The following is a 26,522-nucleotide window of genomic DNA, read 5'->3' as shown; positions in this document are numbered from 1 at the left end:
ACAAGTCTCTACAGCCAGAACCGGTTTGGCTCAGTGGATAGAGCGTCGGCCTGTGGACTGAAAGGTCCCAGGTTCGATTCCGGTCAAGGGCATGTACCTGGGTTGCGGGCACATCCCCAGTGGGAGGTGTGCAGGAGGCAGTTGATCGATGTTTCTCTCTCATCGATGTTTCTAACTATCTCTCTCCCTTCCTCTCTGTAAAAAATCAATAAAATATATTTTTAAAAAAAACACAAAAAAAAACAAGTCTCTACAAGATCACGAAGACTGAAATTATATCAATCATGTTCTTGGGTCACAATGGCATGAAACTAGAATCTATATATAGAAAAGCCCCCTCGTAAGTTCAACCAACCGGAAGTTCAATCGCTGACCACCAGGGGGCGGCGCAGAACAAAGGAAGGCTACAGCTGGCAGCCGGGGAAGGGAGGCCCCAGCTGGCAACCAGAAGCCACTAGGGACCATACCGGTGCACAAATTTCGTGCACTGGGCCTCTAGTTCAACAATAAAAGCACTCAAAAGCATTCAAACACACAGATGCAAATAACAGGTTATTAAAAAATTAATGGGTTACTACCAATGAAAGAGAGGGAAAAAAAAACCTTACTGGAAACAAATGAAAATAAACACACAACAACCCCAAATCTATGCAAAAGCAGTACAGAGAGGGAAGTTCATAGCATTACATGCCTACTTCAAAAAACAAAAGTATCTCTAATAAACTATATGACCCTACAACTAAAAGAATTAGAAAGACAACAACAAGAAAATCCCAGAGTAAGTAGAAGGAAGGAAATAATAAAGTTCAGAGCAGAAATTAATGACATAGAAACTAAAAAAAAAAAAAAAAAAAAAAATACAAAAGATCAATAAAACCAAGAGCTGGTTCTTTAAAAAGATAAACAAGATTGATGACCACTAGACAGACTCATCAAGAAATAAAGAGAGAGGATCCAAGTAAATAAAATCAGAAACAAAAGAGGAAATAACAACTGACACTACAAAATACAAAGAACTGTAAGAAAACACTATGAACAACTATATGCTAACAAGTCGGACAATGTGGACAAAATGAAAAAGTTTCTAGAAAAATACATTCTTCAAAAACTGAATCAGGAAGAAGTAGAAAACCTAAATAGGTTAATAACAAAAAATGAAATTGAAGCAGTAATCAAAAAACTCCCAGCAAACAAGAGCCATGGTCCCCAGGGTTTCACAGCATTCAAAGAACACATATCCTCCTCAAACTATTCCAAAAAATCCAAGAGGAAGGAATATTTCCAAGCTCTTCTTAAGAGGACAGAATTACTATAACTCCAAAACCAGATAAAGACACGACAAAGAGAATTACAAGCCAATATCTCTGATGAACATAGATGCTAAAATCCTCAACAAAATAATAGGAAGTCAGATTTGGCAATATAGTAAAAAGATCATACACCATGACCAAGTGGGATTTATTCCAAAGATATAAGGCTGCTACAATATTCACAAATCAAAAATGTGATACATCACATGAACAAAATGAAGGACAATAATCACATGATTATATCAAAAGATGCAGAAAAAGCATTTGACAAAATCCAGCACCCATCCTATATAATAAAAGGCTAATATGCAAACCGACCAAACAGTGGAACGACCGGTTGCTATAATGTGCACTGACCACCAGGGGGCAAACGCTCAATGCAGGAGCTGCCCCCTGGTGGTCAGTGCACTCCTACAGGGGGAGTGCCCCTCAGCCAGAAGCCCTGAGCCAGGCTCATGGCTGGCAAGCGTAGCAGTGGTGACAGGAGCCTCTCCTGCCTCCGAAGCAGTGCTAAGGTTGTCTGACTGATGGCTTAGGCCCACTCCTCTGGGATCAAGCCTAACCCGACAGTCGGACAACTCCTGAGGGGTCCCAGATTGGAGAGGGTGCAGGTTGTGCTGAGGGACACACCCCCGTGCACAAATTTCGTGCACTGGGCCACTAGTTTTTTATAAAAATTCTAGGCCAAGTGAGAATAGAGGGATCATACATGAACATATTAAAGGCCATATATGAAAAAACCTACAGCCAACATCATACTCAATGGGCAAAATCTAAAACCATTTCCCCTAAGAACAGGAACAAAACAAGGATGTCCATTTTCACCACTTTTACTCAACATAGTAGTGGAAGTCCTAGCCACTGACATCAGACAACAAGAAAAAAAAATAAAACGCATCCAAATTGGAAAAAAGTAAAACTTCCATTTTTCACAGATGAAATGATATTGTACATAGATAAACCTAAGGACTCCACACAAAAACTACTAGATTTAATAAGTGAATTCATCAACATAGCAGGATAGAAAATTAACACCCAGAAAACAATGGCATTTTTATACACCAACTAGAAGCCTGATTCACAACATTCGTGCACTGGTGGGAGGGGGTTCCCCTCAGGACGGCCTGCGCCCTCTCACAATCTGGGACTCCTCGCAGTCCATGAGCCCAGATTCTGCTGGTCAGAATCCAGGCTCGCTGCTCCTTAGCGCTGCCGCAGAGGCGGGAGAGGCTCCCACCACTGCTGCTGCACTTGCCAGCCATGAGCCCACCTTCTGGCTGAGCGGCACTCCCACAGGGGGAGTGTACTGACCACCAGGGAACAGCTCCTGCATTGAGCACCTGCCCCCTGGTGGTCAGTGTGCATCATAGCAACTAGTTGTTCCATCATTCGATCGATTTGCATATTAGCCTTTTATTATATAGGACTAGAGGCCCGGTGCACAAAAATTTGTGCACTCGGGGCGGGTCCCCCAGCCCGGCCTGTGCCCTCTCGCAGTCTGGGACCCTTCGGGAGATAACGACCTGCTGGCTTAGGCCTGCTCCCGGGTGGCAGAGGGCAGGCCCAATCCCTAGGTGCAGCCCCTGGTCAGGCTCAGAGCAGGGCGGATCGGGAGGTTGCGATGCCACCCTCAGTCACGCTCAGGGTAGGGCCTATTGGGGAGTTGGGGCTACGCCCCCTGTCACACTCAAGGCAGGGTCGATGGGGAGGTTGCAGCACCACCTCCTGTCACGCACAAGGCAGGGCCGATCAGGGGGTAGGGGCGCTGCCCCCTGCCACTCACAGAGCAGGGCCCATCAGGGTGGTTGGGGCTCCGTACCCTGTCACACACAGAGCAGGGTCGATAAGGGGGTTGGGGAGCTCCCCCCTGTCACTCACAGAGTAGGGCCGATAGGGGAGCTGGAGCACCACCCCCTGTCACACACAGAGCAGGGCGGATCAGGGGGTTGGGGTGCTGCACCCTGTCACACTCAGGGCAGGGCCAATGGGGAGGTTATGGCTCTACCCTGTCACACACAGAGCAAGGCCCGTGGAGGGGGGTTGGGGCACCACCCTCTATCACCCACAGAGCAGGGCCAATCAGGGGGTTGGGGCGCCGCCACTGTCACACTCAGGGCAGGGCCGATGGAGAGGTTATGGCTCTACCCTGTCACACACAGAGCAGGGCCCGTGGGGGGTAGGGGGTTGGGGCTCTGCACCCTGTCACACACAGAGCAGGGCCGATCAGGGGGTTGGTGTGCCGCACCGTCACACACAGAGCTGCAGGGCGATCAGGGGGTTGGGGAGCTCCCCCCTATCAGGCACAGAGCAGGGCTGATCAGGGGGTTGGGGCACCTTCCCCTGTCATGAACAGAGCAGGGCGGATAGGGAGGTTGTGGTCCCGCTCCCTGTCACACACAGAGCCGCAGGGCGATCAGGGGGTTTGGGCGCTGCCCCCTGTCACGCTGATCCTGTGCCAGGAGGCCTCGCGGCTCCGCTGATCCCGGTGCCGGGAGGCATATTACCCTTTTACTATATACAATAGAGGCCTGGGGGCTGGCTGGTTTGCCCTGAAGGGTGTCCTGGATCAGGGTGGGGGTCCCCACTGGGGTGCCTGGCCAGTCTGGGTGAGGGGCTGAGGGCTGCCTTAAGGCTGGCGATTGACCAAAGCTCCCAACCGCTCCTTTTTTTCTTTTTTTTTTTTTTATTCTGGGCCAGCTTTAGCTCTGGCTCTAGCTCTGAGGCTTCCGCTGCTGGTTTGTTTGCCGTTCTATAATTGAAACAATGTATAACTCCAGCTCTGAGATCCCGGCCTATATTTGTTAGAATGTTTCAAACTGCCAGCTCAGAGGCCGGCAAGGCAGGCGGGGAACGTTGCAGTCTGCAGTCACTGGAGCAAGCAAGCCTCATGTTCGCTTCCAGCTGCCTGGCTGCCGGCCGCCATCTTGGCTGACAGTTAATTTGCATAAGGATATGCTGATTAGCCAATGGGAAGGGTAGCAGTCGTACGCTAATTACCATGTTTCTCTTTTATTAGTGTAGATAATGAACTCTCAGAAAGAGAAACTAAAAAAACAATGCCATTTACCATTGCAATGAAAAAATAAGATACTTACGAATAAACTTAACCAAAAAAATAAAAGAATTCTACACAGAAATCTACAGGACATAGAAAAAAAGACATAGAAGCCCAGCTGCTTTAGCTCAGCAGTGGAATGTTAAGCCAGGAACCAAGAGGCCACCAGTTCAATTCCTGGTCAGGACACATGTCCAGTGTGCGTGCTCAATCCCCTGTCGGAGGGCATGCAGGAGGCAGCCGATCGATGACGTCTCTCTTTCATCAATGTTTCTCTCTATTACTCTCCCTTCCTCTCTCTCTAAAAAAGTTTTTAAAAAACGTATCAATAAAAACATATTAAAAAGAAAAAAGGAGGACTGCACCATCTTGAAGGGGAGAGCTGCTGTAACAGGGAGCCTGCCTCACTTCCACCCGGGAACCTACGACCCACCATCCAGGGACCAGCAGACTCAGTTGCAAACCCACGAACACACAGACTCTACCTCCCCAGCTGAGGGCTACTGTGAATCCCGGAGGGCGCTCCCCTCCCGCCAGCCAGGTGCTTTAGCCCCGGGTACTGTGTCTGCACATGCGAACAGCTGCTGCCCAGATACACCCAGGGAGCCAGCCACCACCTATGACAGCACAGGGAACCAGCATCTGCTGCCTGCTACTGCACGTGTGAGGGAAGCCAAGAGCTGCCACTGGTGACCGCGTGGGGTGCACTCAACGCCCATGACCAGATGAGGAGCCAGCAGCCATCATGTGACGCACAGGGAACAGCCAGTGAGCACGTGGAGAGCAGCCACCACCCTGTGACTATGAGAGGAGCAGCCACCACATGTAACCATGCGACCCATCACCAAGCCCTCCGCTGCAGCCACAGGCCCCACGTGATTCAACACCAAGATCCTTCAGTGAGAGCAAAAATGGGGAGACAGAAGAACAACCCCCAAAGGAAAGAAAAGGAGGAATTTCCAGAAAGGGAACTAAATGAAATAGAGGCATGCGATATGTCAGAAAAAGAACTCAGAATAAGGGTCATACAGTTCATAAACCAGATGGATGAGGAAATCAACAACCTATGTAAGAATCAAGAAAAAATAAAGAGTGATATAGCTACAATTAAAAAAATAATGAGAGCTTTCAACAGTAGAATAGGAAAAGCGGAAGGCTAAATTAGCAAATTAGAAGACAAGGAAGCAAAACACACCCAATCTGAACTGCAAATGGTGAAAAAAATCAAGACAGGAGGAGAGCCTAAGGGAGCTTTGGAACAACATGAAACGAAGCAACACATGTATAATAGGGGTGGCAGAACAACAAGAAGAGAAAGGGGTTGAAAACCTATTCAAAGATATATCAGAAAACTTCCCTGATGTGGAGAAGAAAAAAGTCACACAAACACAGAGAGTCCCAAACAAGATAACCCCAAAAAGACCCACACCAAGACAAATTGTAATTACAATGGCAAACGTTAACGACAAAGAGAGAATCTTAACACTCCGGTGTGGGGTGAATTTCCCGCCAAAATATAAGATGGCGCGGGCAATTATTTAGGTTTCCTGCGCAAAATCAGGGATTTTTATGATACCTATTACCCCAATGGGTATGAAACGGTTCGCATACGCAGGTAGGTATCTTTGTGAACGGCAAACAAACAAATATTTGGTAATACGCAGTTACAATCGGCCCGAGTTTACACGTTTCCCGCACTCCACCGCAAATCTATATGAACCGAGTTAAGACGGCTCCCGCGGAGTACGTGCAATTCACGCGAGCTGACTTAACTCGTTTCCCCCACTCCAAGTGTTAAAAGCTGCAAGACAGAGATAGTTTCCTACAAGGGATCTCCCATTAGATCAGCGGTTCTCAACCAGTGGGTCGCAACCCCTTTGGCAGTCAAACGACCCTTTCACAGGGGTCGCCTAAGACCATCCTGCATATCAGATATTTACATTACGATTCATAACAGTAGCAACATTACAGTTATGAAGTAGAAACGAAAATAACCTTATGGTTCAGTCACAACATAAGGAACTGTAGTTAAAGGGCCAGAAGGTTGAGAACCACTGCATTAGATTATCAAATGATTTCTCAACAGAAACACATCAGGCTAGAAAGGAATGGAAGGAAGTATACAAAGTGATACAAAGCAAGGGACTGAACCCGAGAATACTCTATCCATGAAGGTTATCATTCAAATTTGAAGAGGAAATCAGGAGCATCACAGACACAGAAAGGTAGAGGGAGTTTATCACCACCAAGCCAACAATGCAAGATGCTAAAGGGACTGTTGTAAAAAGAAGAAAAAGGGGGAGAGAAGTAACACAAGCAAAATATAAAAATGGCTACAAACAAGTCCTATCAGTAATATTTTAAACATAAATGGACTAAATGCTCCAATCAAGACAGCAAGTGGTCAAATGGATAAGAAAACATGACCCATATATTTGCTGTCTACAAGATATCCACCTCAGAACAAGAGACTCACACAGACTGAAAGTGAAAGAATGGAAAAATATCTTTCAGGCAAATATAAATGAAAAAAAGCTGGAGTAGCAATACTTATATCTGACAAAATAGACCTCAAAGTGAAGGCCATAACAAGAGATAAGGAAGGCCACTTCATAATACTAAAGGGATCAAAAAAACAAGAGAACATAACCCTGGTAAACATATATGCACCCAATGCAGGAGCACCCATATACATAAAAAATTTCTGGAAGATATCAAGGGAAGATGGACAGCAATACAATCATAGTAGGGGACTTTAATACCGCACTGAAATCACTGGGTAAATCTTCTAGACAAAAAATCAGCAAAGAAACAGCAATCCTAAATGACCCACTAGATCAGATGGACTTAATTGACATATTCAAAACATTTCATCCCAAAGTTACAGAATATAAATTCTTCTCAAGTGCACATGGGACATTCTCAAAGACAGGTCACAAGCAAAGTCTCTCCAAATTCAAGAAGATTGAAATCATATCAAGCATCTTCTCAGACCATAATGGCATAATATTAAAAATAAACTACAATAAAAACAACCAAAAAAATTCAAACACTTGGAAGCTGAAAAGCATGCTATTAAACAATGATTGGGTTGCCTAACCGGATTGGCTCAGTGGATAGAGTATTGGCCTACGGACTGAAAGGTCCCAGGCTCGATTCCGGTCAAGGGCATGTACCTGGGTTGCGTGCATATCCCCAGTAGGGGGTGTGCAGGAGGCAGCTGGTCGATGTTTCTCTCTCATTGATGTTTCTAACTCTCTATCCCTCTCCCTTCCTCTCTGTAAAAAATCAATAAAATATATATATATTAAAAAAAACAATGATTGGGTTACCAAAGAGATCAAAGAAGAAATTAAAAACATCCTGGAAATGAATGAAAATGAAAACTAAAAATGCAAAATCTATGGGACACAGTAAAAGCAGTCTTGAGAGGGAAGTTCATAGCTCTACAGGCATACCTCAAAAAATAAGAAAAAATGGTAATAAAACACCTAACTCTACAATTCAAAGAATTAGAAAGAGAGCAACAAGAAAAGCCCAGAGTGAGCAGAAGAAAGGAGATAATAAAGATCAGAGCAGAAATAAATGACATAGAGACCAAAAAAACAATACAAAAGATCAATGAAACCAAGATCTAGTTCTTTGAAAATATAAACAAGATTGATAAACCTCTAGCCAGGTTCATCAAGAAGCAAAGAGACAGAACCCAAATAAACAAAATCAAAAATGATTTTGAGGTGAAATAATAACAGACCCTACAGAAATACAAAGGATTGTAAAAAAAAAATACTATGAACACTCTATTCCAACAAACTAAACACCCTAGAGGAAATGGACATATTCCTAGAAAAATATGACCTTCCAAAATTCAATCAATAAGAATCAAAGAAATCTCAACAGGCCGATAACCATGGAGGAAATTGAGGCAGTCATCAAAAAAACTCCCAACAAACAGAAGCCTGATGGCTTCATACTCAGAAAATTACAGGACACTGAAAAAAGAGATAGAGGAAGACATAAACAGATGGAAGAATATACCATATTCATGGATTGGTAGAATCAACATCATTAATATGTCCATACTACCCAAAGCAATCTAATATGTCCAATCTACCCAATGCAATCCCCATTAAAATACCATCAGGATACTTCAAAGATCTAGAACAAACTCTCCAAAAATTCACCTGGAATAAAAAAAGACCCCAAGTAGCTGCAGCAATCTTGAGAAAGAAGAACAAAGTTGGAGGGATCACAATACCAGATATCAAGCTATATTACAAAGCCATGGTTCTCAAAACTGCCTGGTACTGGCATAAGAACAGACATATAGACAAATGGAACAGAATAGAGGATCCAGAAATTGACACAAGCCATTATGCTCAATTAATATTTGACAAAGGAGGCAAGAGCATACAACGAAGTCAACACAGTCTCTTCAATAAATGGTGTTAGGAAAATTGGACAGATACATGCAAAAAAATGAAACTAGACCATCAATTTGCACCATGCACAAAAATGACCTCAAAATGGATAAAGGACTTAAACGTAAGGAAGAAACCATAAAAATCTTTTAAAAAGCCATCGGCAGCAAAATAGCAGATATTTGTCATAGCACTATATTTACCAATACAGCTCCTAGGGAAATGGAAACTAAGGAGAAAGTAAACAAATGGGACTACATCAAAATAAAAGGCTTCTGCACAGCAAAAGAAGCCATCAACAAAACAAGAAATCTCACTGCCTAGGACAGAGGTTCTCAACCTGTGGATCGAGACCCCTTTGGGGGTCGAACAACCCTTTCAAGGGGGTCGCCTAACACCATCGGAAAAAACATATATAATTACATATTGTTTTTGTGATTAATCACTATGCTTTAATTATGTTCAATTTGTAACAATGAAATTGGGGGTCACCACAACATGAGGAACTGTATTAAAGGATCGCGGCATTAGGAAGGTTGAGAACCACTGGCCTAGGAGAATATATTTGCCATTGTTATCTCCAATAAGGGTTTAATCTCCAAAATTTACAGGGAACTCATACAACTTAACCAAAGGAAGATAAACAACCCAATCAAATGATGGGCAAAGGACCTAAATAGACACTCTTCGAAAGAGGACAAAAAAATCTAATATCATATTGTAGATACAAAATAATTAGCCATTTACATGCAATAAACATCAGTATGTCAAAAAAAAAAAATGAAACTAGACCACCAACTTACACCATACACAAAAATAAACTCAAAATGGATAAAGGACTTATAAACATAAGACGGGAAACCATAAAAATCTTAGAAGAATCTATAGACAGCATAACTTCAGACATAGGTTGTAGCATTATCTTTACCAATACAGCTCCTACAGCAATAGAAACTAAGGAGAAAAATAAACAAATGAGATTACCTCAAAATAAAAAGCTTCTGCACAGCAAAAGAAACCATCATCAAAACAACAAGAAAGCCCACTGCATGGGAGAACATATTTGCCAATGTTATCTCCAATAAGGGTTTAATTTCCAAAATTTACAGGGAACTCATACTACTTAACAAAAGGAAGATAAACAATCCAATCAAAAAATGGGCCAAGGACCTAAATAGATACTTTCGAAAGAGAACATACAGAGGCCAAGAGACATACGAAAACATGCTCAAAATCACTAATCATCCAAGATGTAAATCAAAACAACAATGAGGTATCATCTTACACCTGTCAGAACGGCTATCATAAACAAACTATAAGTGTTGGCAAGGATGCGGAGAAAAAGGAACCCTCTTGCACTGCTGGTGGGAATGCAGACTGGTGTAACCACTGTGAAAAACAGTATGGAGTTTCCTCAAAAAATTCAAAATGGAACGCCCATTTGACCCAGTGATCCCACTTCTAGGCATATATCCCAAGAAATCAGAAACACCAATCAGAAAGGATATATGCACCTCTATGTTCCTAGCAGGACAATTTACAATAGCTAAGATTTGGAAACAGCCTAAATGCCCATCAGCAGATGAGTGGATTAAAAAACTGTGGTAAATCTACACAATGGAATACTATGCTGCTGTAAAAAAAGGAGGAATTCTTACCATTTGCAACAGCATGGATGGACCTGGAGAACATTATGCTAAGCGAAATAAGCCAGTCGGAGAAAGATAAATATCACATGATCTCACTCATTTGTAGGATATAATGAACAACATAAAATGATGAACAAAAAAGTCCTGACGGGTTTGGCTCAGTGGATAGAGCGTCAGCCTGCAGACTGAAGGGTCCCAGGTTCGATTCCAGTCAAGGGCATATACCTTGGTTGCGGGCACGTCCCCAGTAGGAGGTATGCAGGAGGCAGCTGATCGGTGTTTCTCTCTCATCGATGTTTCTAACTCTCTATCCCTCTCCCTTCCTCTCTGTAAAACTTCAATAAAATTTTTTTTTTTTTAAATGATGAACAAAAATAAAGCCAGAGTAAAAAATGTTAGGAGTATTCCTGTTATTTGCAAATTTTTAATATTTTCTACAACTTTTATGATATTATACTACACTAGAGACCCAGTGCATAAATTTGTGCACGGTAGGGTCCCTTGGCCCACCTGGGGATCAAGGCCTATTGGGGGATCGGCTGGGGGGAGGGGCCATAGCAGGTTGGCTGGCCAGGTGGAGGGGCCACGGGAGGTTGGCCGCCCCCCCCCCCCCGCCTCGGCCCCTATTGTGGGGACCGGCTGGCCAGTGGGAGGGGCTGCAGGAGGTTGGCCAGCTGGCACTCCCCCACACCTATGGAGGCCAATGGGGGAACCAGCTGGGAGGTTGGCCAGCTGCAGGAGGTTGGCTGTGGAAGCGCACTGACCACCAGGAGGCAGCTTCTGCATTGAGCATCTGCCCCTGGTGTTCAGTGTGCATAATAGCAACTGGTAGAGCGGTTGTTCCGGTTATTCTGGTCATTCATCAAAACGGTTGCTTAGGCTTTGATATATATAGATTAGTACAGTTTTGGTAATATTATTATATTTATTGCATATATTTAAAATCATTTTTCTTGAAATATTAATGATTATTGCATGTAAAAATAAAAAGGGAAAAAAACTACTTGAAAAAAATGACAAAATTTCATGAAGGAATTAAACATACATGTCCAGAAAGTGCATAATGTCCCAAACAAGATGAACCCAAAAGGCCCACACCAAAACACATCATAACTACAATGGCTAAGGTTAAAGATATAAAAGCAGCAAGAGAAAAGCAGTTAGTTACCTATTAGGGAGTTCCTGTAAGATTTCTCAACAGAAACTTTGAGGAGTGAAGGCACTGGCACAAGAAATATTTAAAAGGTGAAAAGCAAGGATCTACAACCAAGATTACTCTACCTGGCAAAGTTATCATTTAGAATCAAAGGTCAGATAAAGAATTACCCAGACAAGAAAAAGCTAAAGGAGTTCATCACTAACAAACCAGTATTACATGAAATGTTAAAGGGTCTTCTTTAAGAAAAAAAAAAAAAGATAAAAAATGTGAACAATAAAATGGCAATATATATATCTATCAATAACTGAATCTAAAACATCAAAATAAATGAACAAGCAAAACAGAAACAGATGCATAGCTACAGAGAACATTTTAACGGTTTCCACCTTGGAGAAATGGTGAAAGGATTAAGAAGTACAAATTGTTTGTTCCAGAATGGTCATGAGAATGTAAAGTACAGCATAGGGAATATAGTCAATAATATTCTAATAACTATGTACCAGGTGTACCAGTTAATAATGCAGATTTTTTTCAGTAAATGGAGTTACACATGTTGATATATATGTGATTTGATATGTATGCTATTTTGTTGTATTGACAGCAAGCTTCAAAACTTCATGTGGCTGGAATAAGCTGGCAAATGATTGAGGAGGGCAGGCAGATCACAAAGGGCCTTGGAGCCCAGTGTAAGGCCTCTATTGTAAAAGTACATTGTAAAGCTTTTACTCCATGTGAAATAAGGAGTCACTGCAGTTTTTGAGCAGAGTGATGTGTTAAGTTTTAAAAAGGAGCTCACCACAGCTGCTGTATTGAGAACAAACTGTAGTGGGCAAGGGTGGAAACAGGGAGACCAGTTAGGCTACTTAAATCAGAAGAGCAGCAGGAAAGGTTTTAAGAAGTGTCATATTCTGGCCCTAGCCAGTTTGGCTCAGTCTATAGAGCACTGGCCTGCAGACTGAAGGATCCTGGGTTGATTCTGGTCAAGGGCACATGCCCAGATTGCAGTCTCAATCCCCAGTAGGAGGCGTGCAGAAGGCAACGGATCAATGATTCTCTCTCATCACTGATGTTTCTCTCTCTCTCTCCCTCTCCCTTCCTCTCTGAAATCAATAAAAATATATTTTTTAAAAAAGAAGTATCAGATTCTGGATATATTTTGAAGGTAGAGAGTCATGTTTTCCTAGCAGACTGGATATGGGATGAGAGAGATACTGGATTGTCAAGGATGACAACTGCTCTACAAAAGATGATGTTGCCCTCAATCAATCTGAGGCCCAACTGATACTATGATACATGTTACAAGTATCCTGATTTATTTGGTCTCATCAAATTTTAAACTCTCTTTAGTCCACTCTTCTCTTTCTCCTCCCACAGAAATAATCTACTCAGAGAAGTCCAATCTACTAAAGACAGATGAAGTTCCTTCTCAGAAAGGACTGCAATAAGACAGCCTGCTCCAGAAGGCAACCCCAGACTAGTTAATGTTTGATGGCTAGTCAAGTAAACAATGGAAAGTTTCCACTGGTCATTTGTTGGCTTTATGACCTTGGACACATCATTTCTCCCCTCTCTGCCTCATTTCTTTGTCTTAAAGTAAGGATAATGTTACCCATAGGGTTATTCTGAGTACTAAATGAATGAAAAGCTGTCAAGCAGTATCTGGCACAGACTAAGCAATACATAAAGGTTGTAATCATTACAATCATTATAAAAAACTAGTGTCCTGGTGCACGGATTCGTGCACATTGAAAGGAAATTAATTAGAAGAAATATTTTAATATCACTATATGTGTCTTGCTAATGAAAAGAAAATAGGATTCTACCGAGTCTCCTATCTACCTACTCCAGGACTTCTGTAAGGATCAAATGAGATGAGGCACGGGAAAACACTTCACAAACATTCGGTTAAATTGTAAAATGTTTGCACCTGGCTATAAAGCAAGTCGTGTTCCTGGGCTGAAGAAACTCCAAGGAGGCTAGTTGCTAGGGAGAGGAAGTCGGGCATTGCTATGTGACGTCATTACCCAGTGCCCACAGCCACCGTTTCCAGGCTGGGCTGGGCTGTGGGCCGCATTTTGCGCCATGGGGCCTTGGCAGTGTTGGCTGCGATTTGATGGGGTATCACTCCAGGGTAGTGGTGGGTCCTGTGCCCCACTTGGGGGAAGTCAAGTGTTGGTTTGTTGGTGCCAGATCATGGTGCCATTTATTTTTAAATGGCCAGTGCGTGTCATGGCAGCTCCTCCATTGAGTGTCTGCCCCCTGGTAGTCAATGTATGTCATAGCTACAGGCCAGAGAGATGGTCACTTAGCCTTTAATATATATAGATAATACCTAAGAAGCTAATAAGTCTAATATAAATTCTAAAAACATAAATAATCTAACACTAATGTACACTAAGTACAAAGACAGGGTAAGCTGCAGGTACGTCTCACAGAAGCCTAACGGCCTTAACTCAGTCACTGAAATCCTATGGTACAAATATTACCCATTGTGTGTTTGAACAGGGAAAACATGAGTACATTAGCTCATTTATCTGTGTTTTAAAGAAACAAAACTATCACAGAAACCTCATGAACTTCTGTGAAGCTTTCCATTCTAGTTGTCTGGAACATTTTTTGTATATAAGAATGATGGTACCCAGTCAGCATGGCTCAGTGGTTGAGCACTGACCTATGAACCAGGAGGTCACGGTTCAATTCCCAGTCAGGGCACATGCCTGGGGTTGCCAGCTAGATCCCCCGTGAGGGGTGTGCAGGATGCAGCCAATCAATGATTCTCTCTCATCAGTGATGGTTCTATCTCTCTCTCTCCCTCTCTCTTCCTCTCTGAAATCAACAAAAATATATTTAAAGAAAAAGAATGATGGTACTTGAGCACCTCAGCTTTTGTTATATGCTCTACTTGTTATGTACTGTACTAGAATAAAGAATTGAGACGTACAAGATGGCGGCGTAGGTAAACACCAGAGACCGCTGCCGCAAACAACCATTTCAAAAATACAACTAAAAGACGGAATGGACATCACCCAGAACCACAGGAAAGCTGGCTGAAGAGAGACTCTACAACTAGAAGGAAAGAGAACAGCAAACCGAGGCTCAGAGGCGACGCAGTGTGGAAAATACAAAGGTACCGAGGTGCGCTCGCAAAGCGGGCTGGTGGCTGAGGGCGCGGTTGTCGTTTTCGGTCGGGAGTGAGTCTCAGACTCTGGGCTCCAGATCCGGGCGAGTCTCTAGGGACCCAGACTCAAACGGGAGAAGCGGGATTATCCGGCATCAGTTGGAACCTGAGGGCAGCTTTCTCTCCGAGGTTTGCAGCGGCTGACGGGGTTCTGAGAAGCAGAGCCTCTGGGAACGGGACTGAGAGCGGCCATAACTGCTCCCTCCGCCCACCCTGTGGATCCCGCCCTGCCCAAACCCTGCGCACAGCCATTTGCCGATCGCCTCAGGCAAAGGCTGGATTAGCGCCTCCCCAGAAGGCAGACGTTTTCCACACAGCTGTTTCCTGCAGCCAGTCGGCCTGGTGGTCAAACCCCTCTAGTGTTAACTACAACAATTAAGGCTTGGCTAGAACAAGACTGCGCACAAAGGCCACAAGGGGGTGCACCAAGAAAGCATAAAAGATGCGGAGACAAAAAAACATGACAGAAATGGAGGATATGGAGCTAAGAATCGCAATTTTGAGGGCTTGCCATAAATTTGTGCAGAGCCTCATGAAAACTAATGAGACCCTCGATGCTACGATAAAGAAATTAGAAAGTAAGCATACACGGACTGAAATAAAGAATATTATACCCAATAGCAGACCAGAGGAGCACAAGAATCAAACCAAAGATTTGACAAAAAACACCCAACTGGAAAAGCAAAATGAAAAAAGAATCCGAAAGTGTGAAGATAGTGTAAGGAGCCTCTGGGACAGTTTCAAGCGTACCAACATCAGAATAATAGGGGTGCCAGAAGATGAAAGAGAACAAGATATTGAAAACCTATTTCAAGAAATAATGGCAGAAAACTTCCCCCACCTGGTGAAAGAAATGGACTTACAGGTCCAAGAAGCGCAGAGAACCCCAAACAAAAGGAATCCAAAGAGGACCACACCAAGACACATCATCATTAAAATGCCAAGAGCAAAAGACAAAGAGAGAATCTTAAAAGCAGCAAGAGAAAGAGACTCAATTACCTACAAGGGAATACCCATACAACTGTCAGCTGATTTCTCAACAGAAACTTTGCAGGCCAGAAGGGAATGGCAAGAAATATTCAAAGTGCTGAATACCAAGAACCTACAACCAAGATTACTTTATCCAGCAAAGCTATCATTCAGAACTGAAGGTCAGATAAAGAGCTTCACAGACAAGGAAAAGCTAAAGGAGTTCATCACCACTAAACCAGTATTATACGAAATACTGAAAGGTATCCTTTAAGAAGAGGAAGAAGAAAAAGGTAAAGATACAAATTGTGAACAACAAACATGCATCTATCAACAAGTGAATCTAAGAATCAAGTGAATAAATAACCTGATGTACAGAATGAACTGGTGATTATAATGAATCAGGGACATAGAAAGGGAATGGACTGACTATTCTTGGGGGGGAAAGGGGAATGGGAGATTCGGGAAGAGACTGGACAAAAATCGTGCACCTATGGATGAGGACAGTGGGTGGGGAGTGAGGGCGGAGGGTGGGGCGGGAACTGGAAGGAGGGGAGTTATGGCGGGGGAAGAGGAACAAATGTAATCTGAACAATAAAAATTTAATTAAAAAAAAAAAAAAAAGAATTGAGACGTAACCTACATAATTTTATTAACCAACTAGTGGCCCATTGCACGAAGATTCGTGCAATAGGCCTTCCTTCCCCTGGCTGCCGGCACCGGTTTTTCTCCAGCACCCAGGACCCAGGCCTTTGGTCCAGCCGCAGCAGCGAGGCTTGGCTTCTCTGCTGCAGCCGCAGCAGCAAGCTTGGTTTCTCCGCTCCGGCTGCTCCCAGCCCCTCCTTTTTTTTTTTCCACCTCCTTGAGCGGAGCCCAGGGCGGGCTGGAAGTCTGGGTCGGCCCTGGTGACCCAGGCCTCAAGCCACTCCTTGAGCAGAGTCCAGGGCCAGCAGGAAGCTTGGCTTCCTCCATTACCAGGAGCAACCCAAGCTTCCTGCTCACTCCAGCTCCGTGGCTGCTGCCATCTTCAATCATCTTCAGTCTTCACTCTGTGCCTGCATATGCAAATTAACCGTCATCTTTGTTGGGTTAATTTGCATAGTTGCTGATTGGCTGGTGTGTAGCGGAGTGATGGTTAATTTGCATGTTTCTCTTTTATTATATAGGATGTTACCCTGATAAATTTAATTAAGAATTGATGTAGTTTTAAAATGTTTACTAATCGCCCTAGCTGGTTTGGCTCAGTGCCTTGGTCGGCAAATCGCGGCTAGTGAGCCACATGCGGCTCTTTGGCCCCTTGAGTATGGCTCTTCCACAAAATACCATGTGCAGGCGCGCAAGTACAGTGCGATTGTAACTTCATGGCCCATGCGCAGAACTCGGTATTTTGCGGAAGAGCCACACTCAAGGGGCCAAAGAGCCGAATGTGGCTCGAGAGCCACGGTTTGCAGAGCCACAGTTTGCCGACCACTGGCTCAGTGGATAGAGCATAGGCCTGCAAACTGAAAGGTCCCAGGTTCAATTCCAGTCAAGGGTACATGCCCGGGTTGCGGGCTCGATCCCCACTGGGGGGCTTGCAGGAGGCAACCGATCAATAATTCTCTCTCATCATTGATGTTTTTATCTCTCTCTCCCTCTTCCTTTCTCTCTGAAATCAGTAAAAATATATATTAAAAAAATAAAATGTTTGGGAGAAACCAAGATGGCGGCATAGGTAAACACGGGAGTTTGCTGCCTCGAACAACCACTTCAAAAATACAACTAAAAGACGGAACGGACATCATCCAGAACCACAGGAAAGATGGCTGAGTGGATGTTCTACAACTAGGAGGAAAGAGAAAAGCATACCGAGGCTCAGAGGAGGCGCAGTGCTGAAGTAAAATACTAAGGTTCGGAGTGCATGTGGAGCGGGCTGGAGGCTGAGGGCGCGGTTGCTTTCAATCGGGAGGGAGTCTCAGGCTCTAAGCTCCAGTTCCGGGCGAGTCTCTAAGGACCCAGACTCATACGGGAGAAGCGGGACTGTCTGGCATCGCTCAGAACCCTAGGGCAGCTTTCTCTCCGTGGGGCTTGCAGCGACTACTGGGACACTGAGAAGCAGAGCCTCTGAGGGCAAGACTGAGAGCAGCCATAATTGCTAACCCCGCCCTGTTGATCCTGTGGGACCCGCCCCGCCCAAGCCCTGCAGGGAGGCTTTTGCTGGATAGCCTCAGGCAAAGGCTAGATTAGCACCTCCCTAGAGATCCAGGAGCCAGGAAGCCCAGAGGTCAGAGTGGGACCATCCAGCTTTAAGCTCCGTGGAACCATAAAAGACACACTCAGGAGGCAGACTCAGTGAGCACCAAAGCCCCATCGAAGCAAGTCTAGCCCTAGAGAGGTGTCTCCAGCACAGAAGTTCTCCCACCGCAGACACAGCTGATTCTCACAGCCAATTGACCTGGAGGTCAATTCCTCACAGTGATAACTACAACAATCAAGGCTTAACCACAACAAGACTGTGCACAAAGCCCACAAGGGGGTGCACCAAGAGTGTCTACCTTAGGTAATTGGGACACTTAGCACAGAAAGGCACTCTATCGACACAGCGAAGCATAAAAAAATGCCGAGACAAAGAAACAGGACACAAACGACAGAATTGGAGGAAAGCAAACTGTTGGATATAGAGTTCAAAACCACACTTTTAAGGTCTTTAAAGAACTGTTTAGAAGCCCTCGAAAAGACTGGTAAGACCGCCGATAAATGTAGTGAGATCCTCAAGAAATCTAATGAGACCCTCGATGTTATGATAAAGGACCAACTAGAAATTAAGCATACACTGACTGAAATAAAGAATATTATACAGACTCCCAACAGCAGACCAGAGGGTCGCAAGGATCAAGTCAAAGATTTGAAATACGAAGAAGCAAAAAACACCCAACCGGAAAAGCAAAATGAAAAAAGAATCCGAAAATATGAAGATAGTGTAAGGAGCCTCTGGGACAGCTTCAAGCGTACCAACATCCGAATTATAGGGGTGCCAGAAGATGAGAGAGAGCAAGATATTGAAAACCTATTTGAAGAAATAATGACAGAAAACTTCCCCTACCTAGTGAAAGGAATAGACTTCCAAGTCCAGGAAGCGCAGAGAACCCCAAACAAAAGGAATCCAAAGAGGACCACACCAAGACACATCATCATTAAAATGCCAAGAGCAAAAGACAAAGAGAGAATCCTAAAAGCAGCAAGAGAAAGAAAATCAGTTACCTACAAGGGAGTACCCATACGACTGTCAGCTGATTTCTCAACAGAAACTTTGCAGGCCAGAAGGGAATGGCAAGAAATATTCAAAGTGATGAATACCAAGAACCTACAACCAAGACTACTTTATCCAGCAAAGCTATCATTCAGAAGTGAAGGCCAGATAAAGAGCTTCACAGATAAGGAAAAGCTAAAGGAGTTCATCACCACCAAACCAGTATTATATGAAATGCTGAAAGGTATCCTGTAAGAAGAGGAAGAAGAAGAAAAAGGTAAAGATACAAATTATGAACAACAAATACACATCTATCAACAAGTGAATCTAAAAATCAAGTGAATAAATAATCTGATGAACTGGTGATTGTAATAGAATCAGGGTCATAGAAAGGGAATGGACTGACTATTCTTGGGGGGGGGGGAGAAAAGGGTGTGGGGGTGAGTGAAGAGATTAGACAACAATCGTGCACCTATGGATGAGGACAGTGGGTGGGGAGTGAGGGCAGAGGGTGGGGTTGGAACTGGGTGGAGGGGAGTTATGGTGGGAAAAAAGAGTAACTAATGTAATAATCTGAACAATAAAGATTTAATTTAAAAATAAAATAAAATAAAATAAAATGTTTACTAATCATCTAACAATACTACTGCACGCACACACACACACACATATATATACACACGCACTACATATACATATATAAATATATATATATATTAATATATGTACACACATATCCTATTTAACTTAAATCTGTTCTCTTGTCCAGCCTCTAACACAGAATGAATTTCTATGGAAAATGCTCCTGAACAACAGCAGCAATTCTTAATCCTGGATGCATCTTAGAATTACCTCAAGAGCTTTAACCATGATCAAAGGCCCAGTCCTACATTTCTGAGCTAATTGAAACCAATGCTGAGAACTGCTGGGTAGGTAAATCCCACAAGTATTACATGAACTTGGGAAACAAAGAAAACACTGTTTAAATATTTCTGGGTTTAAAGCAGTATCATGGTATGCACTACAACCTAAATTAGAAATCCTCTTAACCTGACCTAGTCTCTTAAACTATCCTGAACCTACAAAACAAGAATTGGTGGTCTTCCAAATGTTTTCTTAAAAGAGAGTGATGACCAAAGTTAGATTTCTTTCATGTGAAAGAATACACAATACTATTCTATTTTTCTGGGGCAAAATCCTCGTGTGTGTGTGTGTGTGTGTGTGTGCGCGCGTGTGTGTGTGTGTGTGTGTGTGTGTGTTTCCCTACTATAGTAACAGTATACAGCCTTTCTCTAAGAAATGTGAATCTTCCTTCTGTTTGTATTTTTAATCCATTATTTAAAACATAAAGCCTCACCCTGGTGCATGGGTCATCCCATGCACCTAAAGATTGCTGGTTCCGATTCCCCCTCAGGGCACAAACCAGGCTTGAGGGTTCCATCCCCAGTAGGGGGCTTGCAGGAGGCAGCAGATCCACGTTACCCTGTAACATAGATGTCTTTCTCCCTCCCCTCCCTCTCTAAAAATCAATAAAAATATTTTTTAAAATAATAAATAAAACATAAATCCTCTACCCGATATTAGTTCACAGCATAAAGGAGAAATTATTGACAAATGTTTTGCCTGTCATATTAGCATAACTGGGGCGATGGGGGCTAGCCCTTGGGAGTGGGAATCACAGTGGGGGGTGGGGGGAGTCAATGGGGGGGGGGAGACAAATGTAAAACTTTAGACAATAAATATATATATGTTAAATAAATAGATAAAAATGTTTTTGCCTGTCAACACAGTATAGGACTGGGTAATGGCTTTCTTTTTTAAACTCATTCACTCACTCATTTCTTTAAAATGCAATACTTATTAACTTTCTCATATGCTAGACACTTCTTTCAGGTGCTTGTAACTATAGCAGTGATCAAGACATACCTTTTAACATCCTTTAGATGCCTTTAAATGCATAAATTTAAAAATAAAGTATTCATGTAGTTCAAAAAAATCTAAAGAGTAGGTTAAGATAATGGAAGTCTAAAATAATAACACTAGAAATGTCATCTGGAACTTCTAATTTAATGAGCACCTATTATAAACAATATGTTGCACTGGTCTCTTTATATGTGGTACTCATTTAATACAGTTGCTGTCCTAAGGAAATTAAATCATTGCTTAGAAGAAATTTTAAAAGGCCAAACATTCTTTTAATGGAGTTTAAATTTGGCTTTCCACACTGGAGGAAATACTCCATCCTAAAGTTGACAAGAATTAATTATGGCAAAGTTGTATCAAATCATTCATACAAGAATTTTTTCCAGATTACTTCAACCACATCAACTGTGAGAATTTTGGGTTAAAAAAAGAAAAATCAAGTTGTCATAAAAATATATTTCAAATTTCTTAAAGTTGAAAATTATGTAAACTCTAAGTACGATGCATAAACTGCCCATCTGTAGATATTAAGCCATGTAGCTTATTGATAAAATCGTACTAATGAAGATATTATAAAAACAACAGTAAAATAAACTTTACTAGGTACAGTGATAAGTTTTTTAACTTCCTTTACAAAAACTAGCCCAGACCAAAAGTCACTCAGATGAATCAGGAATTCATAGAACTGTAATTTGGCCCCAAGCAAAAACGGACAACTTAATACAAAACTTTCTAACAATACTCTAAAGAAATTTTTTTAAACATTCGGGTGGAGTTAGACTCCAATCCCTCAACCGCCTCGGGGGGAGAGGGGATAGAAGGGGGCACCTCGGTTTTGTTTTTAATTTTTAAAGGAAATGCTGGTGGGGGACAGCCAAGTGGAGTCAATTATGTAGTAAGTTTTCTGGGAGCTGACACAGGCCAACCCTGTTCTCCAATTCTAGGTAGAGACTAATCCCAAAAGGGTAGTCAATCCTCAGTTTTGCCAAACGTGTCCACTCCCTCCACCTTTTTAAAAAGTGAACAGCTTGGTTGTGGCCCAGACCAGACCGGCCCCGCCCGCGGGACCCGAGCCCGCTGGTGGCCAGGGCCGGCTCCTGCCACCTGGCCGGGCCCCGCCCGCGGTACCCGAGCCGGGTCCGCAGCCGCTCAGGGCCAGGCAGCCCGGCCGCGGGAGGGTGCAGGTCCCCGCCGGGCCGCGCTCACCGTCGATGTTCTCCCGGTCGCTGATGTGCTGCAAGTTGCAGCCCGTGTCCTCGCGGCTCAGGTCGGCGTCGGGCCGGTAGGACTCCAGCCGGGAGTGCGCATTCCTCCGGAGCTTGGGGCTGGACGACACGCAGCACGAGGTAGTGTTCCCCATCGTCGGCGGCCCGGAGCCTGCGGCGCTCGCCGGGCTCCCGGGGCCGGACGTAGAGCGGAGGCCCGCCCGCCACCAGGGACGGACGGAAGCGCGGTCAGCAGCGGCGGCGGGGCCTCGCCATGGGCGGCGGGTGGGGCGGCGGCGGTGGCGACCAGCGGCGGCGGGCGGCTCCCTTGGCCTCCGCGCCGTCCTGGCTCGTCCGCGGCCGAGGAGCACCCGACTGCGCGACTGCAGCCGCCGCGCCGGCCTCACCCCGCCGCGGCCATGGCGGGCGCCGCGCAGGCCGCCTCCCCGCGCTTCCCGCTCAGCGCCCGGTCCCGGCGGCGGCCTCCGCAAGAGGTTCCGGTTCAAGCGGCAGAGACGCGAGTCCGCGGGAGCGGCGGTGAGGGGGCGACGCGGCGGGGGCGGCAACCGGGGGGTGGGGGGGTCGGCCCTCGGCTCTGCACACGAAGGTGGGCTCGGTACGGCCCGGAGGAGGCTCGGCGCCCGCCCCGCCCCGCCCTGGCGCCGCCCCTTCCCGCTGCCCTGGAAGCAGATCCGGCCAGGAGTGCGGTCGGGGACGCGGTGACTCGGCGGCCGCCGGCGGCCCGAGGCACGTTTTTCTCCGTCCAGGACGAAGGCGGCTGTGGCTCCCGGGGTGCATGAGGCTGCGCTGGCCACTCTCGGGAACGGGTTGGGGGCCCTTCTTTGTTTTCTTTTTTTTTAAGCTTTTAAGAGGAAGCTGCCCTTGATTTTTCTCTCTTCTGCTTTGAGCTTTGCGGAGGACTTGATGGTGGCCCCTGGGCTGCTTCAGTGTGGAGTCAGCCGCAGCACCGTGTGTCCCACGGAGGAGGATGAGAGGTGGAGACAGGTAACACCAGCCACCTGTTACCTGCGTTCAGGCCTGCTGGCCGCTGCCTGAGTCGTGGCCGCGAGGTGAGGTAAAGGTGAGCGCCTGGCAGGGGAACCTGCCCCAAATCCCCCCCCTCCTCCGGCCTGTCTGGGGCAGAAATAACCTTTCCACCCACCACCCACTTCCAAATACTCAGTGAGGAGAGACTGGGGGAAAAATATTTTTCAACACGAAGAAACTTGGTGCAATGCGCTTAATTTTTAACATTAGGAAACTGAGACCCAGAAAGATGACGTGATGGGAACAGAAGAAGTACGGGAATTAATATTTACGTGGCATCAGCATCTGTAAATGTACATCTTGCCAGAGGCTTTATAAACACTAATTCATTTAATTCTTGACATTCAGCCTTTTTTTTTTTACCTGTTCTGCCACTCTTGGTAATGTTTATACATTTATTAGGCCATATTTTTTTAAATCTCCATGATCCAACAATATTAATGTCAGTTAGAATAAGTGGTGAATGTCCTTGGAAATTAAATGGCAGCAAAGAGCTGATGTTGACAAGATGACAAAGGAAGTGTAGAAAAGAAGTTCTGAAGAGTAGCCTAAAAGAGGTGGGGAGATAGCAGCAAGACAAAATAAGGCTCTTCGTTAGGTAGTCTGACACTCTTGCCTCCCAGGAGAGATGAACCGGAACGTAACTACAAGTCAGTGAGTGTGCACATACAGATTTTCAGGACTACAATGTGGATAAGATGGCTGAAAATCAGGATATTTTGTATTTTGGGTGCCATTAGCACCCAATTACTAAACCATATGTATATGCCATATTCACTTAGGCACATTAAATAATTTTTATTTAATCATAAAATTTGCAATTAATGATAAGGTTTGAAGGGCTTAAGAAGGTGAATCAAATGGCACTGAGGAGACAGACAGCATGTCTGTCTCAAGGTTTCTCTTCTGCAGGGTCACTGGGCAGTGTTAAGTGGGAATAACATTTGAAGGCAGGGAAGACATGACTTGCGGGGGTGGGGGGGGAGTGGGGGCGGGGGCGGTTAGGGTAACCACAGACTCGAACCAAAAGATGGGACAGCCTCTGATCTGCAGGAACTTTTCTGTTCCCACCACACCTCCACCCACTCTTTGACATTCCCACTGTATTTCCCTTAGAAATGCACCTGTTGGACTTTTTCAGATATATGACTTTTGGCCAGTGGGCCTGGGGAGGAAAGATAAGTGCTAAAGCCTTACCAGTGATTTACCTGAGTGCCAACCACCACACCCTTACACACACACACACACACACACACACACACACTTCAAACTCCTCCAAGCAGAGATGCCTTTTGCTTGACACACAGTGACACTTCAAGAAAGGTGTCACGTATAGAATACCTGCTAAAAGACAGGCATTGTGCCAAGTATTTATGTATATATTTTTAATTGATTTCAGAGAGGAAGGGAGAGGGAAAGAGAGATAGAAACATCAATGATGAGAGAAAATGATTGACTGCTACCTCCTGCACGCCCCACACTGGGAATCCAGCCCACAACCCAGGCATGTGCAGTGACCAGGAATCAACAGTGACCTCCTGGTTCATAGGTCGACACTCAACCACTGAGCCACACCAGCTGGGTGCTAAGTATTTTTTACATCTAAGCCTATGCTATTATCTCCCATTTTACAAATAAAGACACTTTAGTTCCAATAATTAAATCTGTCTAAGGTGAGACTACTGAGAAATGGCCTAACTGGGGAGTTCTGATTACAAAGTCCTTAAGGTCTCTTAGTTGCATCCAGCTGAACCTCCTGCCCCCACCTCTAAGTATCACTGTACAGGACAGGGGCAAGGACAGATTAGAATAATGAGAGAAGAAATCTGCAGAAGTTTTGAGTGGAAAGGAGACTCTAGTGCTGCTTCTCTCCTCTTTTCTATTCTCTTGCTGACTGAAGTTGCAAGTGATCGCTTAGGACTAGTTCTAGACTTGGAGAAGAGAGAATGGAGCCTTGTTATTTCTGTGGGCCCCAGCCCTTCTGACCAGAGTAAGTAGTGGGTCAACGAGGAGAAGCATTATGCAGAAATTTAGTCACACCATCTCTGACATTGTATCACTTGGAAATCTAAATGTGGGGACACTACCTCAATAGGATGGATATAACCCAGGATTGGGACTGGAGAGGGAAGGGAAGATGACTGCTTACAACCCAAGGCTCTCTCCTCAAAACATTTAGCTTTCTTAGAAACCATCAGCCTGGATTGGATCTAATCAGAGCCAACCCAGCTCTTTGAGCTGAAAGAATCATGACATAATTCTTTTCCTTCATCTTTCTTTGTTACCAGGGTTTAAGAATTTGGTCATTATAAAGAGGTGGATATGGGACTTGGATGAGCTAGTTAAGTCAATGCTCTTCACATTTTTTAGCAGTAGTAGCTTTTTTTTTTTCCAACAAAATTTTTAATGGAGCCAAAATATTTAAAACAAATGATATAAGTATTAACTTAAATGTTTATAAGATCTTATAAAAACAAATCAGTGAGTATAGGCCACCTTAATTAAATTAGGTAGAGCATAAGTATGGTCTTACTTCAGCTATACACATATCCATGAAATATGAATTGGACATTTGCACAACTCTCAGAATCACCTCCTAGAATACAGAAAACACTGAGTCACGTTAACCCAGGACCTGGACCTTTGGTCAAAAGAATGAAAAAGGCTAGTCTCAAGAATAAAGAAAAAAACCTGTTCAAAGTATATCTGCCCTTTCCTTGTTACCTGGTAGGCAGTTTGCTATGTCAGTTACTCAAACGTTTATAAAGCAGTTATGAAATAACCAAGACCCTTTGTTGTATTACCAATGCTCTTGTCAACCAATGACCTCCTCTCAAACAAGGCCTCCCTTTCCTATTCAATGGTAAGCAGTTCACAATGTAAACAGCTTACATAATGGGAAAGTATTTACTTTGATAGACACTTGATCTTGACCAATGTTTATTTTTTTTTTAATATATTTTATTGATTTTTTTACAGAGAGGAAGTGAGAGGGATAGAGAGTTAGAAACATTGATGAGAGAGAAACATCAATCAGCTGCCTCCTGCACACCCCCTACTGGGGATGTGCCCACAACCAAAGTACATGCCCTTGACCAGAATTGAACCTGGGACCCTTCAGTCCGCAGGCCGACGCTCTCTCTATCCACTGAGCCAAACCGGTTAGGGCCAATGTTTATTTATTGATAAAACATTTGAAAGTGTGCTGAGCCAGACACCTTGGGTACACAAAAATGGGTAAGATATAGTCTTGCCCTAGCAGTGGTTCTCAACCTTCCTAATACTGTGACCCTTTAATACAGTTCCTCATGTTGTGGTGACCCCCAACCAAAGAATTATTTTCGTTGCTACTTCATAACTGTAATTTTGCTACTGTT

General features: G+C 44.2%; 1 protein-coding gene and 1 long non-coding RNA gene across 2 annotated transcripts in view; one reads left to right on the top strand and one right to left on the bottom strand.

Moving 5' to 3' along the window:
* CCNY (cyclin Y) overlaps positions 1 to 22,710 on the bottom strand; it is a 169,617-nt gene extending 146,907 nt beyond the window's left edge. The window contains exon 1 of the mRNA XM_070429668.1: positions 22,100 to 22,710. Within this exon, the coding sequence (XP_070285769.1) occupies positions 22,100 to 22,253 (154 nt within the window). The 5' untranslated portion in view covers positions 22,254 to 22,710. The remainder of the gene's footprint in view (positions 1 to 22,099) is intronic.
* LOC139020092 (uncharacterized) overlaps positions 22,480 to 26,522 on the top strand; it is a 10,973-nt gene continuing 6,930 nt past the window's right edge. The window contains exon 1 of the long non-coding RNA XR_011473189.1: positions 22,480 to 23,179. This is a non-coding gene — a long non-coding RNA (uncharacterized lncRNA). The remainder of the gene's footprint in view (positions 23,180 to 26,522) is intronic.

The sequence above is a fragment of the Myotis yumanensis genome, unplaced genomic scaffold (assembly GCF_028538775.1).
Source record: "Myotis yumanensis isolate MYYU_CA2020_CCGP unplaced genomic scaffold, mMyoYum1.0.hap1 SCAF_1, whole genome shotgun sequence".
In the NCBI taxonomy this organism is placed as follows: Eukaryota; Metazoa; Chordata; class Mammalia; order Chiroptera; family Vespertilionidae; genus Myotis; species Myotis yumanensis.
The sequence above is the reverse complement of the archived record's forward strand: the minus strand, read 5'-3'. Positions and strand labels throughout refer to the sequence as shown.